Here is a 15,834-nt window from a genome sequence, read left to right as displayed (position 1 = left end):
TACAAATTAGTAAACTAAACATAAGATTTTAGGCCTGGTTCACACCTGGGCGTTTTACAGCCCTGATCGACGCGCTGTAAAACGCCCAGCAAGTGAAAGCCCATTATTTCCTATGGGCATGGTTCCCACCTGGGGTTCCTACCTGGGCGTACTTCGCCCTACGCCCAAAGAAGTACAGGAGCTTCTTTGGGGCGTATTTCCGCGCGTATCCATTAGGATACAGCCGGCTAGCCCTCGTAAACGCGCGTTTGTCGCACGTTTCTTTTACTGCAAATCACGGTAAAAACGTGCGGCAAACGCGCATATTCCGTATGCCCAGGTGTGAACCCAGCCTTAGTCCATCACAGGAGTGAGCTTGGAGCGGTGACTACTTTACAACACACACATGCTTTTTTGGTCCTGAAACAAACTCTTCTGAACATGATCCGGACATGGTGTGAACAAGCCCTGAAAGCTGCAGTTTTGTCTGCTCTACAAATTTCTGCAGCTAAAGTCAAATTTTCATCCTAAACATTTTGCACATTGAAAGGGTTATTATGCAATCACCTGTATGGTTTACAACAGAACCCAATTACAGTGTTTACTTGGAAAGGTTTTAATTTTCGGCTTAAGGCTAATCAAATTTATGAGATATTTTTTTTTCTTCCAAAAATGAAAAGCGGATAAAAGCAAACCGTGTTACATTGTACATATGTAATGCTTTAGTTTTTACTTTATTACAGCATATGGGTCCTAGAGTAGTTATGCAGGTGGTATGGATATAAGCTCATTAGCAAATGGTCCTACATACACTATGACAGGGGTGCCCACAATCGTTGTGTTAAAGTGACATTAAACCCTCCAGATTTTTTAACATAAAACAATACTGTAATGTGCGCCTTACTGTAATCCATGGTAGTTTCCCTTCTCTTTGCTGCTCTTCCTTTTAAATCTGTATCTGTTCTCATGCTGGGCATATGTTAAAAAATCTGAGGGTTTAATGTCACTTTAAGATCTACTTTTCAAATGACGAGCTACATGCGATCTACCAACAAAACAAAAAAACCTCCCTCCCTCTCCCCTGGCTGTCTCTCCTCATCCTCCTGGCTGTCATTCCTTGTTTTCTCTCCTGGCTGTCTCTCCTTGCTTCCTCCCCTGGCTGTCGCTCCTCGCGCTCTCTCCCCTGGCTGTCTCTCCTCGCGCTCTCTCCCCTGGCTGTCTCTTCCCGCTCTCTCTCCTGGCTCACCTTGCTGTATTTTGCAACAGGCTGTGTAAATTAATATTCTTTGATGTAATACATAGCACTTCAACCACCAGTATCCCCCAGAAAGGTGTCAGGGAGCTGGGCTAAGCAGACTCAGGCTAATAGGTAATCATGTGTACACAACTAAATATATATACCAAAATGGAGGAAAGGGGCCACCATTCACACCCTTCGTGATCTACCAGTTTTAGCTTTGAGAGCTACTGGTAGATCACGATCTACCTAATGGGCACCCCTGCTCTATGATGTGCTGCCTGACATATTGGCAGACATACAGAACAGGAGGTTTCTTTTATAGGAAATAGTTGTAAAGGAATTACATTTTGGATTTATATTGCACCAGAAGAGGGTGCTGATGTACAGCAAGTTTCACCTGCACAATTAAATGAACAGAACACTTGTATAACTTCTTATGTAAAACTATCACACTATAACAGGCACACTATCTATCTCAGCGACAGCGCCGTGATTACTTGTACAAAACAAGCGGCGGCTTCCCCGCTGTACATTTAGCTCTGCTTGCCCAAAGCAGGGCTAAACGTAGCAAACAACTACCCGCTCGGCGCCCAGAACTGCATGTCCTGGGCATCGGGAGATAGGAATTCCCCACCCCTGCTGCCCCTCTACTCCCTGCTGTCCCGAGGCCGGGCCTTGGTTAGACTTGTGGGAAATCCGACCCTGACACTATCCTCAGCCAATTTGGAATACAGTCCCTCATTTTTTAATATAGGCAGATACTGGAGCACCCACAGAAAACCCACCACAACAGCCAAACTGAAGTTTGTTGGTTGGCTTTGCTAAATGAGATAATGAGACAACAAATGGCTCAACATTTTACATTTAGTACATAGCTCTATAATGGAATCAAAGTGTCCGTAATTATTCATTTACATCGCTTATACAATACGGCTCCATTCACACCTATATTTTAGGGATGCCTGCGTCAGTAACTCGTGATTTCCTGCAGCAGGAATCTCTATTTGCACCTAAAATATTGGTTTGAATGGAGCCTAATAGTTACATTTCAGTTCTGTCTGGGATCGCTATCTTATTAATGAATTTCCTTGCTCTACTCTGCATAGGAAGGAATAGAACCTATAATATTGAGGTGTATAGTTTTACTGGGTTTGGCCTCTCTGCATTATTCCTCTTTCACCTTCACATGCTATAAGGGGATTTACAAGAAATTGATATATGACCATAAGAGATCAGAGTTCTTACATATATTCATGAATAGATTGATAAGAAGGTAGACGAGTCCTGTATATATACCTGCATCCACCACCATTGTGAGCAGGGGCTGTGGTAGAAGCCATTACAGCTAGTAGTGGTGGGACAAATTTAACAGGACTTGCTCTGTAATGTTGAATATTCACTCATCTAAGTGGCTTCCTCAGTTTAAATGAGGATCAGGAATACACGCCATTGTGTCAGGAAAGGTGTCAAAGTATATGTTGTTTCTCTAAGACATGGCTGTAAAAGTTGTGAAATCATCCTGTTCTAATTATATAATTCCTTCGCCATGGTGCCATGAAGTTTAGGACTGGTGTTAATGAATTACATAGCTGAAGGTGTACATTGTTATCAAACTGCTGGGGTAAAAATGTTAAAACAGAATTATTTTAGGGTGACAGCTGATTTGGAACCCCGCCCTCGTTTAGCTATACTTGTTCCAGTTTAAGGCCTCATACACACGAGTAACGGCCGGCACGTACAGCACGGCCGTATCGGGCAGCTCCCGGGAAGCATAGGGGGCGGCGTACGGCCGCGTTCTCCCATAGAGAAGGACAGGGGCTCCGTACTAATCACACGCAGCACCTGTCCTTCCCGGGAGATGTCCGATACAGCCGTGCACGCAGCACGGAGCTGTACATGCCGGCCTTATAAATACCTATAATACATAAATAAATGTCTGCAAATAAAAAAGGCATATGATATGGTAGGCATGTAACCACCATCATCACTCTAAGGCCTCATTCACACTGCCGCGCGTATACGCACGTACGTGCGTGTTGTACAATATGCAAAATATGCAAATAAATGGCTCCATACACACAGCCGCCTATGGAGCCAAATATTTGCGTAGCGTATATATGCGCAAAAACAGAATGGAACAGAGATGCGTCCGGGCAGCGTATTTCTGCGTATTTACACGCATACATGCGTACAGCACATTAAAAATTCCCTTACGAGTGATGCATTCTCGGATTGGATATAGTGCACGCATATATGCTCGTATATACGCGCATAGACGCATATATACGCAATATACAATTTTGCTTGCGTTGTGTGTGAATGAGGCCTTATGCATGTCACTAGAGATGTGATCTGCACAGAAGGGAAGAAACTTAAATTGATACTAAACTCAGGAGTTAAACCTTAAAAATGCATTCAAGTACCCTAATTGTTAACAAAATGTATCTTATTTGTGTATCACACAAACACCTCAAATCATCTCTGAATTGGTGCTGACACTGTCCTTCCTCCTGGAGGGTGGCTACTTTTGTTCCCCATGGTCTCTGTGTGTGTTGTAAAGTAGTCACCGCTCCAAGCTCACTCCTGTGATGGACTACAATCTCAATACAATTTAGTAAACTAAACATGAGATTGTAGTCCATCACGGGAGCAAGCTTGGAGCGGTGGCTGCTTTACAAAACACACAGGGATCATAGGGAACAAAAGTTCCTTGCTAGTGGATTAATGCTCATGGTGTATATGGAGTACTGAGCACAAAGTGACACAGGAAGCTACAGTTGTCATTAAGGTGTCACTTTCCTGTCTTCAATGCTTTTTGAGATACCGACACAAAAGAAAAGTCACAAAAAAAGTCAACACCTCATCTGCATACAGGTTGCGGGTCTCAGACCAAGGATTGAAGCCTGCTGATTAGTGTAACAGTCTAGCAGCTAGCATTTTTTTCAGAGATCAATATGGGCAACCCATAATCTGTAAAGGTAACTTATCATGAGAGAGCCTTGGAAGCTGCCAATGAGGAGCTCCATTTCTGAAAATGCTAAATGATCCTATTGGTTCAATGCTGTAAGTCAATGATCCATAGGTCAATATTTGGCAACCCATGAAGGGTTTCCTGTAAAGGTAACTTATCATCAGGGAACCATGGAAGCTCCCACTGATGAGCTCCATATCTGAAAATGACAGCTGATCCTCTTGGTTCAGTGCTGTAAGTCAGTGGCCTTGGACAACTTTAGAGCAAACCTGTGAGAAGGTCAGAGACTTACTATGTAGTGAATATAACATCTAGAAATTAACCTGGACCATGCATCTTTAAAACAAGTCAGCAAAAATCGAGCTTCTGCGATAGGAAATGATGAGGCCGGGCGACAAACCCGCTTATTGTGTTACATTGTGGTTTTGTATGTCATTGTATATCTGTGCCCTTATTTTTTTTTTTTCTTTATTTACTTATTTATTTTCCATTTTTTTTTTTTTTTTTTTTTCTTATTTTTTTTCCCTTTTTTTTTTTTTTTTTTTACTGTCCGGGGTCTATGTTGGACCCACTTTAGTCCCTTTATTGTTCTTGTGTAAATGTGACTATTTGTGAAAAAAGGAAAATAAAGATTATACAAAAAAAAAGCAAGTCAGCAATGTCATCTCCCATAATTCTGCTCTCACAGGTTCCCTTTAACATCCTGTTGACAATTATGCTGTTCCCTATCTCAATGCCCAGCACCTCCTCCTGCTACTAATTATTTCAGACTTATTAAATTTCTTTTGAGGAAATTCTGTGATATTTACGGTGATTTGGGGCACTAGGCTACTTCTTGTTTCAGTGTGAGGCATCCTTGTGACACTGTCTGCGGGTTACTCCCAGTGACTGAAGCAATTCTGGTGACTAACAGTCATACTCCCTGCATCAGTAATGGCACACATCCATCTGAAGCATGTGCCAGGAGGCATGGACAAGTACCGGAACACCACAAACATTTTATATGTAATGTGATAACTGTCACATGATGAGTCTGCATGACATCTGATATTCAAAAAACATCCTGCCCAGCAAAAATAATGGATAGCAGGGCCATTTAACATATATGCAGCACTTTAAGAGGATATTAACCTTTCATATAGTATTCTTCACCAACCTGTAAAAGTCCAACTCCAGTTAAAATCTTTTTTTTTTTTTTTCCCGTTTTGCATAGATCTCGGAACTGCAAATATTTCTGTAAAGTTTTTAGTGCTTATTCACACCAGCGAACATTTATTAAGGAACGTATAACGCACAGGCTGGTGTGTATTGTGCACTACGGTGCTTTTTAAAATGCATCACAGTGACTACTGTTCTTTTCCTTTTTATTTTGCCACTTCATTTAATTGTGTGGCAGCAACATGCAAATTGCTATAATGTTTTGAAACATGTTGCACAGAAATGCAATATTTCCTACTTCTTTTCAGTGCACACCAAGTGTTCTGTGCGTTTAGGTGAACTGAAGCAATAGCACATAAGGCAAATTGACTTGTCAATGCAATGGGACAGCCCAACAGGGCTGGTGGGAACCAGCCGCTGCCCATGGCCCCACTGACCCCGTCAATTGCTTAAAAATATAGATATTGAGTTGGAATTCTCTTGCAAAAGCTTTTACTCACATCTCTGGTGGACCATATCTCCTTCCTTGAGAAAGGGGGGGAGACTACCCCAAAAATGTTGGTCTCAATTCTCCTTTTTTCCGTACACCAGGTCTCTGGGTAAAAACATTTTTTGGTGTGATTTTGTATCTTTTGCTGTGCTTTGGTGTTTGACATGTACATTGTTTTATAGGCATATCTTAGCATATGCTATTACAGTGCAGTCTGCAGTTTGTGTTATGTTATTAGTATTGTCCCATATAATGGGCGAGTTGTAATAACAAAGGTCTGCCTCTTTATTGTATGTGGGCACTGCTGTGTTTCTATGTTCATAACATATATGAACTATGCACTTTTTCCTTCCTTCGCATTGCAGCGCTACAGCCCCCATCAGTCTTTTCGCCATTTGACACTTCCAGGAATGTCAGATACCTATTTCTCCCTCCTTGCAATTTGGTTCCTCTCTTCACCCCCTATACCAGGACAGGACTCAGAAGTGAGGGAGACATATATATCCCACACTCCCAGAAGTGTCGAAGAGTCTTACAGAGACTTCAGCATTACAATGCAGGGCAGGGAGGACACACGGACCTCCAGAGAGTTCATTTTTTTAAGCTGGACAGGCTGCGCCCAACATGTACAGCAAATGATACCCACTCAGCTAACGATCAGTTGGGTTTGAAAATGCAGTCGTATGAAGGTTTTATCTATGCTTGGGATTATTGTTGACCCTATGATCCACACATCCTTCATGAGAACCCAACCTCCAATTGGTTAGAATTGGCCATCACAAAGTATGGCCATGTCTGTTGCTCCTTGGTCACCTGTAGCCAAACCTGGAGTGCTCAGACAGTCCAATATGCCCATATATTCACAAATTTTGTGACTCTAACAGATGATGGCAATGTGGGATATACCTGGTAGCTGTAATACAAATGCTTACTGAATGGTCCATTATATCTTGTTACAAGAACTTCTATCTTTTACTTGTTATGTGTACCATATCTGCAGCCTGAAAAAATACAATTGTCTTTATCTAGGTCATTATTAGCAGGTTGAAACTTGAGGTCATTGCATATGTGAGCTCATGTATCTAATAGCACTCTAGGGAGGAAGAAAACACAGTATAGAGTTTGGAAAGCATGACTTCAATCAGAGAAAAGGTACACTGAATAATGTAACCATTGTAGAGGAATGCATGGAGACAAAACGCTAAATTATCCCACCACTTTTTCTTAAAGCATTCTATTCATGATTGCAACATGAGCTATTGTATTTTTAAATCATATGCATACTTTCATATAAAATATACTTTATCTTGCCTACCTAGTCCCCCTAAAAAAATATTCTAACACTGGCTATAGCAGTGAATCTTTATAGACTTCTATTGGGCATCACCTAAGACAGTCTCAAAGAAGTCTATGAGGATCCACTTTCTCTATACCTGGACTAACCAGGTATTTTGTTCACTCTCAGCATTCCAAATACAATCACAAGTTCCATGGACCCCCAGAATTCAGTTGGATGCAAAGTCAAAATGTGTGCGGGTGTCATTTTAATTTCCGCCTTTAGACTATAGAGCCAATGCTTGGATAGCAATGATCACCAGTAAGTCTCACATATGCCATCCATTGTTTCTCTGCATCAAAAGTCTTTTAAGTCTTGTTCATATAATTTCTTACCTAGTGTCTGTCTAAATGATGCTCTCCACCCTCCAGCATTATTCAAAAGGTCGGTACGGAACACCAGGAACAAATTATTGCTTGTGCTCTTTATAATATGAGGCAGGGTATTCCCACAGAACCTGCCTAGCAGAGGACCATAGATGTCCGAACCATCATGGACCGCAACGTAATCATACATGCAGCTTGAGGATGTCTCTAAGTCAAAATCATTAAACCTGTAAACAGATACAAATAAACCAGTTCATGTAATATAATAAACAAATACAAGTAGTAAAAAGTAGTGTTACTGCATTAGTGAAACTTGTGTGCTAGCATTTATGTAGCTGGCCAGGAAGATTTTTGAAAACCTGACAATACCCATTTTACCTATTGTTGCCTGTACCTTGTTGTCCAAAGTGACCCTCTCAGGTCCTCCAAAGTTATAAACTAACAATAATGGTAATGTGCAGATTATAGTTCAGTATTCAAATCAGTTCTTGTGTAGTTGGAACCCTGGATCCTAGTTACAGGATGTTTACATGACATTGACTTCTGTGCAAGTCAGTGCTATGCTCCTCCCCTTTGCTGTCTGAGCCCTGCCTCCTGCATTTTAACAGTCCAATGCCAGAACCTTGTGATGACCAGGGCAAGTGTTTGAAGTAAGAGCAGAGATCTCCATAGCAGAGACCCCAATATATATGAAGTATTGGTGTTAAGTGTTCTATTTGTGTACATTAATGATCATGTTATAGAAATACAGACATACTTCAACTCAATAATCCTGTTTTCCTGCACAGTGATGTGGTAGGTGCAGTTCATATTACTGTGGTAATTGGTGGACAAATGTGTTGGGCTTCTTATAACTCCATAAGTGCTGTTATATGATCCTCCGCAAGCTGAAACACAGGAAGAATTACAACTTACAGCTTTATTGTACAACATCAGTTTACAAAGTAGAATAATAAACACCAAGACACACATTTACAATATATATATATATATTAGAGGTGCATTGAAATGGAAATTTTAAAACCCAAACGAAACCGAAATAAAACAAATTGTCAGGCGAAAACCGAAACCAAAAATGTGTTTTATTTTTTTTCACATTTTTACAATATTTTATTTTTATTTGTTTTTATAAACTTTTTAATTTTTTATATTTATTTTTAGTTATTAATTCATTTAAAAAAATATATAAAACCCCCTGATATTTCCCTTTTAAAATAGAAAAAGGGATTGTAATAAAAAATGTAAGTTACAAAAAAAATTTAAAATCACATATCAAAGATATAAAAAATAAATTTAAAAAAATGAAAAAATGTAAGTCCCTCGCTCCCGCATGCACAAGCAAACATGCGTCAAGCCCGCCTACCTGCGAAAACGCAGATTACATCCATTGCGCCGCACATGTTACATATCGCCGAGAACGTTGGAGTGAGAGCAATAATTCTAGGGTCATCAATCACTGATAACACTAAACTGATGAGCGGTAAAAGCTTTTAAAGCGTTGGCTATGGTCAATTTTGAGTATGGTAGTTTTTTGCGATTTAATGGGTGCACGCAATTTTAAAGCTCGACATCTTTGGTGTCTATTTACCCGACATGACCCCGTCTTTTATATTTTACAAAAAAATTGGGTAATAATAAATGTTTTATAACATAACGTAGGGAGAACAGGTTTTTTTCAAAATTTTCGGTACTTTTTTCATTATACAGTAAAAAATAAAAACCCCAGTGGTGATTAAATACCACCAAAATAAAGCTCTATCTGTCCCCAAAAAATGGTATAAAATTCATTTCAGTACAGCGTTGCATGACGGAATACATGTCAGTCAAAATACCGCAGAGCGGAATACTGAAAAATGGCCTGGCCAGGAAGGGGGTATAAATACCACAGTCAGCAAGTGGTTAATCTCTTTTTCTGTATCCCCTGTTATCAACGAACAGGAATCCTCTATACCGAGTGTTCCTGTTCATTCATAACATGAGAAAAAAGTATGTTACTATAACCACAACTATGAATGAACAGAAGGTGAGGTAGATCACTCCCATTCATTCATAATTGAGGATATAGTAACCATACTCTGTCCTCAACTATCTACAAACACTCAGCGATCACTGATCCCTGAGTGCTTGTACCGCTCTCCATCCTGACAGCTGTCAAAGGAGGCTGAGCCAGCGGAGCAGGGAGGAGAGCCCAGCCTCCGCCCACACACCTCTCTGCCGGACTGTGATAGGAGGCTGAGCGGTGTGGGAGGAGAGACGCCGGCCGCTCACAGCGCTCTCCTCCCGCAGCGCTCGGCCGGCTGTCACAGTCTCTCTCCTCCCCGCTGGGACACAGAGCAGCCCCCAGCAGGAGGAAACAAAACGGGGATGCGCTGATGTATCGGCAGGAAAATTGCACAATTAAGGAACATGACAAGTTCTCTTTTCTAATGCAGTTAAAGGAAATCCCACCTTTTATTTAAAAAAAAAATACATGCACAAATTCATAAAAGAAAAAATGGGCACCTATTTTTTTTTTTTGCATTGGAGCCAGTAAAGCATTGCAACCATGATCAGTGGATCATGGGTGCAATGCTCTGGCTCCTGCAGATTCTCCCTCCCTTTCCTGTTCGTACCAAGGTATGGACATTCAGTAACAGGGACAGGAGGGAGAATAAATGGACTACAAGTGTGGTGATGTCACTGCATTTGTATTCTGTTGAGAACTACAAGTCACTCTGCAGAGGTGGCTGAGGGACTTCAAACAACAGCAGTAGTCTGTTAGAAGGAGAACTTCATGATTCAGGTAAGTGGGGGGAAGGGGAGAGTTGCAATTTGACCATAATGTATGCTATAGTTGTAACATGAATCATGGTCAGAAAGGCAAACTTAGCCTTTAAAAAGGTGTTTTAATGCTGCTCGTGTCTCTGCTGGAGAGATTTTCCCTTGCTTCCTGTCATGGTGACAGGGAGGCAAGCAATTAGGGAGAAATCTCCCACTGGGGACAAAGACAACAGTATAAACCTAATAGAGTTGATTAAAAGAGAACTATGACCAAACCTTTTATGGCCGTAGTTCTCTTTTGGGTTGCCGGAGGACATTTACTAATGTCCTCCTGTGATCCAAAACTCAGCAAATAGCAGGCTATTGCCCGCTATATGCTGACGGTGCTGCAGCCATTTAAGATCCCAACAATATTGTCTGGATACACCCTGGTCCCTGATTGACAGCTGGCTCTGCCTCTCTAGAGCCAGAGCCAGCTGTGCCCACCTCCTCCCTTGGTCTGTCCCTCCAATGAACACTGGAAGTACAGAGAGGGGAATCAGTCACCGCTCTCTGCAGGGAGAAGATCATGATCTGAGCGATGAGCGGTATGTGTTCGCTCAGTTCTCAATCAATGGAGACGACGTGTGACACCTGCAGTGTGTCACATGTCGGCTCTAACTAGGGGGATGAGTGTATTTCACTCTCCCTATCATTCTCCTTTAACTTGATTCAAGCAGTTCAGGAGACAGCATGGAATGAATAAGATGTATTTATCACACACCATCTCTATTATTTAAAGGTTATAAAAGTATCTATTACTTTGATCCTTCTCATAAAGATGGAACTGTTGACTTTTCCAACATCTGGGAATAATTATGTTGGCTGCAAGGACTACAATGTAATAACGCTTTATGCTCACTTCCAAAATTAGTGTTTCACTGAGTCAGGCTGCAGTTTTCATTAGACTTCTAGAATTATCTTAATCACAAAATGTATTTTGTTTTAATGAAATAACCATATAGTCGGATCTACTTAATTCACGCATGGTCCTTGAATTGACCTGCATCTGCAACATCTTGGAAGATTTTGTTTATTAAACAAGAACTGAAGCCAAAACTTATTTTTTTAACTTTTGGATAAAGTAAGAGAGGGTTTTAACCCATCAGTTGTTTTCTTTGCCATCTGCTACAACAGGAAGTGAGAGGAAATCCCTCAAATGAGAGGTTTGCAGAATCACCAGAACTAGTGTCCCATTGGAAGATTTCTTATCTGTTCCTGTTCTGAAGACAACTCAAAATGTGGGATTTTCTTTCACTTTCAGTGATAACGGTCACCAGGGCAAATAGAGAGGGACAGAATACCTCTCCATTCTATCCAAAACATTAAAAAAAAAGGAGTTTGGGCTTCAGTTGCCTTTTAAACCATACTGAAATCTTTGAGGGTGAATAGCTCTATGGTGCATAAGCTACAAAGTTCACTGAGGGCTTGTTTTAAAGCTTATTTACTTCTTGTTAATAATGCATACATAGGCACATTTCTACAACCTGTACACATGTTATTTTTAAAGCTGAAGTAAAATGTAAAATGAACATTCACTTAGACATTTTACTAACAGACTCTGCATGAGAACACTTGTGATATGAAGTATGGGCTTCAGTCATCTCTGCCAGAATAGAACACTCCAGTGGGAGGGCAAGAAGTGGATTTCCACTGAGAAAAAAGTATTTCAAGGCATATTCAGGTATAAAAAAAAACAGTAAAAATCATACCATATGCATGCACAGAGTAAAAATGGTGTAAGACTTTACTTTTCAGTAATGTACATTATCATGAAGGTACCATACTTAAAGCAGACCTTTACCCATATCTTTAAAATAACAACAAACACACCTTTAGAAATGTTTAGTAATGACAATCTACCATTACATACTTCTACATAATTGCAGGCTTTCTATTCTTTGCAGAAGAGGCCCTTGTCCTCATTGGCATTGCCATGAGGACTGGCAAAGCACCCTCCCAATGTCGAGGGCATGTGGCCTGGTATGGTGCAGGAGGGAGGGGGCACACGCTCACCCCCCCCCCTTTCTTGCCCTACCAGGTTCACGCTTGGATCAAGGATCTGGTATGGAATTTTGGGGTCGACCCCACGCTTTTTTATTTAAATTTTTTTGGAAAATGTCCCACAATGTCGATCACGTCACCCAGCGATGTAAATTGTCCCAATTTTGGAATCCTGATGCCCGCCAACCCGTCAAAAAAAAAAGAAACACTCGCTGCCCAACAGGCAGTGGGCAGAAGTAAATAATTTCATATTGAAATAGCCAATAGCAGGCTGGCTAATGCACCAGCAGACCTGAGAGAGAACTTTCTCAGGTCTGCTCCTCTGCGGGAACATTAGCCATTCTGCTATTGGCTATTTTAAATTGCATTAGCCAATAGCAGGCTGGCTATTGCTTCGCCCACTGCCTGATGTCAATCAGCAGAAGAGCGGACTTGAGAGAGAACTTTCTCTCTCAGGTCCGCTCTTCTGCTGATTGACATTGTCAATTGTCTCATTTTCTAACCTACTCTGGATATGACTAAACGCTGTGAGAAATTGCATTGTTGTGTTTTTTATTTGTCCAGTGTGCTCTATCAAGCAGTCACATCCTATGTGATCATATAAAGCAAAGTGCAGTAAATACTTACGGATCACCCTGTAGCTTGCCACAAATCCATGCATGGAGATATCGGAATCAGTTCTGAAAGAAATAGACATTGTTCCTCTGCTGCTAAGCGATACAGGAAGTGAGCTGCCGCAGAATGTTTCCAGAAGACTACCTGAAGGAGCCACGCCACTGAACACTTTAACATTGTCCTTTGTGCAGAATGGTGATGCTGGAAATGAAAAAAACTATGTTATGCTAATTTGAAATTCCACTAAACAGAATCATTTAGCAGCCAATTGTAAGGATTTAGGAACAAGGATTGCAGGCATGCCAACCATCAAATTCTGTAGGAGGAAAATGATATTGAAACTATGAAGATCACAGTGCTGTAGAGTAGACAGAGTGACCACAGAGATGGCTTTTGCTCTCTGAAGTCGTGTTGCCATTTCAGAGCAAAATAGATGCTGTGATCACATTAACATAAATCTAACTGTCAGGGATGTACAGTGCTTTGAATTTGGACAGTGTTTTGGACAGACTAGGGAAGGGTTAGATAAGTCAGATTTTTATTGTCAGAAGGTGGGGGGGAACAAGATTGCCTCATCAAAGGTTTCCCTAAAGGGTATCTATGGTCAAAAATGAAAAATACATTTCTCTTTCTATATTCCATAAATCCCACTCTTAATAACCATTTTGATCTAGAAGTTTGTAAACTTACTTATTGGAGATTCTTAGATGATGTACTTCCTAAATTTCATTCAGCCCTGTGAATATGAACTTCTTTGTGTCACCACTCTAACTAAGCCTGTAGTCTGAACTACATCTCAACGTCTGAACAACGTAATATTATCATTGTTTGCTGGAAGCAATGCATTATGGGTTATGTAGTCTTGAGAAATAGAGATTGCATCACATCAAGCAGCAGGGGAAGAGATACAAAGCACACTGGGAATGCAGGAAGTTGGTGAAAGTGATGGGCAGACGGCAGGCAGTACTCACTACATAAAAGGGTTTTTTTCCAAGTAAGCTTTGATTGCATTATCAAAAACAACTCCAGTATGTCTTCCTATTACAACGTTGATGTTATACCAGGAGAGTATTTGCTGGGACTTTACAACTCCTTTAAAAACAAGCCAACACACTTCGGGTAATATAAGGTCCACCCTTCATCGGGCTAATGTTAACTTTAATGCTATGTAAATTGGATTACACACATTGTTTACTTTTACATATGTAACAACACTCACATTCTACTTCAAAGCTGAGGAAGGTCAGGACAATAAACATGTTGTTTTCAGCTTGGATGGTATAGATGCAATTCAAATTGTTGTCATATCTGTCTGGATAGTTTGAAGATACGATTCGACCACTCGGCTTGGTAAAGTTAACACCGCATCCTACAAAACCGCAAATAAAAATAAAACGAATGCAGTCACCACGTCTAAGGACAGGTTAGCTCCAATATATTAAATGTTTTTTCTTGGGATACTGCACAGTGGCAATGACGATATAGTAATACTTTTTTGGACACTGCTGTACTCACTGCTGGTGAAATTGGCTGAGAAACCACTGGCAGGATTATCTTGTGACTGGAAGGTTATTTTAAGGATTCTTCCTGGGGAGACCACAGGAGCCGGAGCAGAATCCCCACAGGCTGACAATAACAGGTACTCTTCGGTCTCTGTTGTATTCCTCCAAACCTGACCAGCACAAAGAGGAAGAATAAACTCAGTTGTGCTCATTTACCAGAATATCTGTCATATGAACTGTCTATGTTGCTTCAAAACAGCCATTCAGGTTGAAATTTGCATTGGAAAGTGAAAGTTCTAATCTAATCATAATTCTGGAATAATGCTTTATCAAAACTAGATATCCTAAAGTGATCATCAATACATAGCACCGATCCAGTCAAGTCATGCTGGGGGGGGTGGCAGGGGTGTGTGCATTGCCTCAATACATTGTTCTGAAAGATGTCCCTTTTTCTCATCTCAGAAAGTTTGGTGGTATGCACCTTTTTTTATTTTTATTTTTATTTGTCCACTGAGGGTGTTAGGCCCCTTGCACACCTGAATGGGCACCACGTTTGTGCGTGTTCATGCGCATTTGTTTTCCACGTTTACCACGTGCCCTTACTGATTTCAATGGGGTCCTGAACATGCGACAAACGTGAAAAAGATCAAAATTCAGGAACGTCACTAGCACACCAATATAACGTGAGATTAGTCCATTTAGTGGCATACAATCATCATACAAAAGCAAACGCTTTCGGGGGCCGCGCGGGGTCCCCTTCATCAGGCTCAGAATGACTATTGGTATGTAGAATATATATGTATATGTATGTAGAATATTGGTGTGCTGGCGACCTTCCTGAATTTTGATGTACTTCACTGCGCCATCCGTGGTCACTAAGAGCTCCCACCTTTCATACAGGTTTATTCTAAACCGGTAAGGAGTGCAGCACGATATACCCTATTAAAACGTGAAGAAGAAGTGCATGTGGCGAAATGGGTCCTAAGACGGGTCCTATCTATTTTAATTTTTGCCATTTTGTGTAGGGTAATTTTACATTTACATTTTTACAGTTCATATTAGTTTACACATCCTCACATCTGTAGTTCAGTTATGTTTACATTAGTTTACATACATTTTCTGTCCACTTACATCCATTTTTCAAAGAAAGCTTCTGCTATTTATCAGTGAGGGTTGCCCATTTTTGATGTCACAGCCTGGAACACTTCCTGCCACAGCTTCTTCTCCACCTTATTGATGTATTGTCAGCAGGAGGTGTTCCACAGGCCTGGTCTGACATGGACCAAATTAATAAGTGTCTCATAGCTCTGGCCATGATTGCTGCAAAAATGTAATCCAATGAACATCCTGTGCATGCCCTCCCCCCCCCCCCCCCATCCCCAAAGAACAGGGGGGCAAAAAAAAAAAAAAAAAA

General features: G+C 40.9%; 1 protein-coding gene across 1 annotated transcript in view; it reads right to left on the bottom strand.

Annotated features, from left to right (window-relative positions):
- CUBN (cubilin) overlaps positions 1-15,834 on the bottom strand; it is a 152,952-nt gene that overhangs the window by 11,909 nt on the left and 125,209 nt on the right. Inside the window, exons 55-59 of the mRNA XM_018564195.1 lie at positions 14,434-14,590; positions 14,138-14,287; positions 12,931-13,119; positions 8,258-8,387; positions 7,510-7,727 (exon numbers count right to left, since the gene is read on the bottom strand). Of these exons, the coding sequence (XP_018419697.1) occupies positions 7,510-7,727; positions 8,258-8,387; positions 12,931-13,119; positions 14,138-14,287; positions 14,434-14,590 (844 nt within the window). The remainder of the gene's footprint in view (positions 1-7,509; positions 7,728-8,257; positions 8,388-12,930; positions 13,120-14,137; positions 14,288-14,433; positions 14,591-15,834) is intronic.

Source organism: Nanorana parkeri, unplaced genomic scaffold (assembly GCF_000935625.1).
Source record: "Nanorana parkeri isolate BGI_ZX_2015 unplaced genomic scaffold, ASM93562v1 scaffold23, whole genome shotgun sequence".
In the NCBI taxonomy this organism is placed as follows: domain Eukaryota; kingdom Metazoa; phylum Chordata; class Amphibia; order Anura; family Dicroglossidae; genus Nanorana; species Nanorana parkeri.
This window is presented reverse-complemented; position numbering and strand designations above follow the sequence as displayed.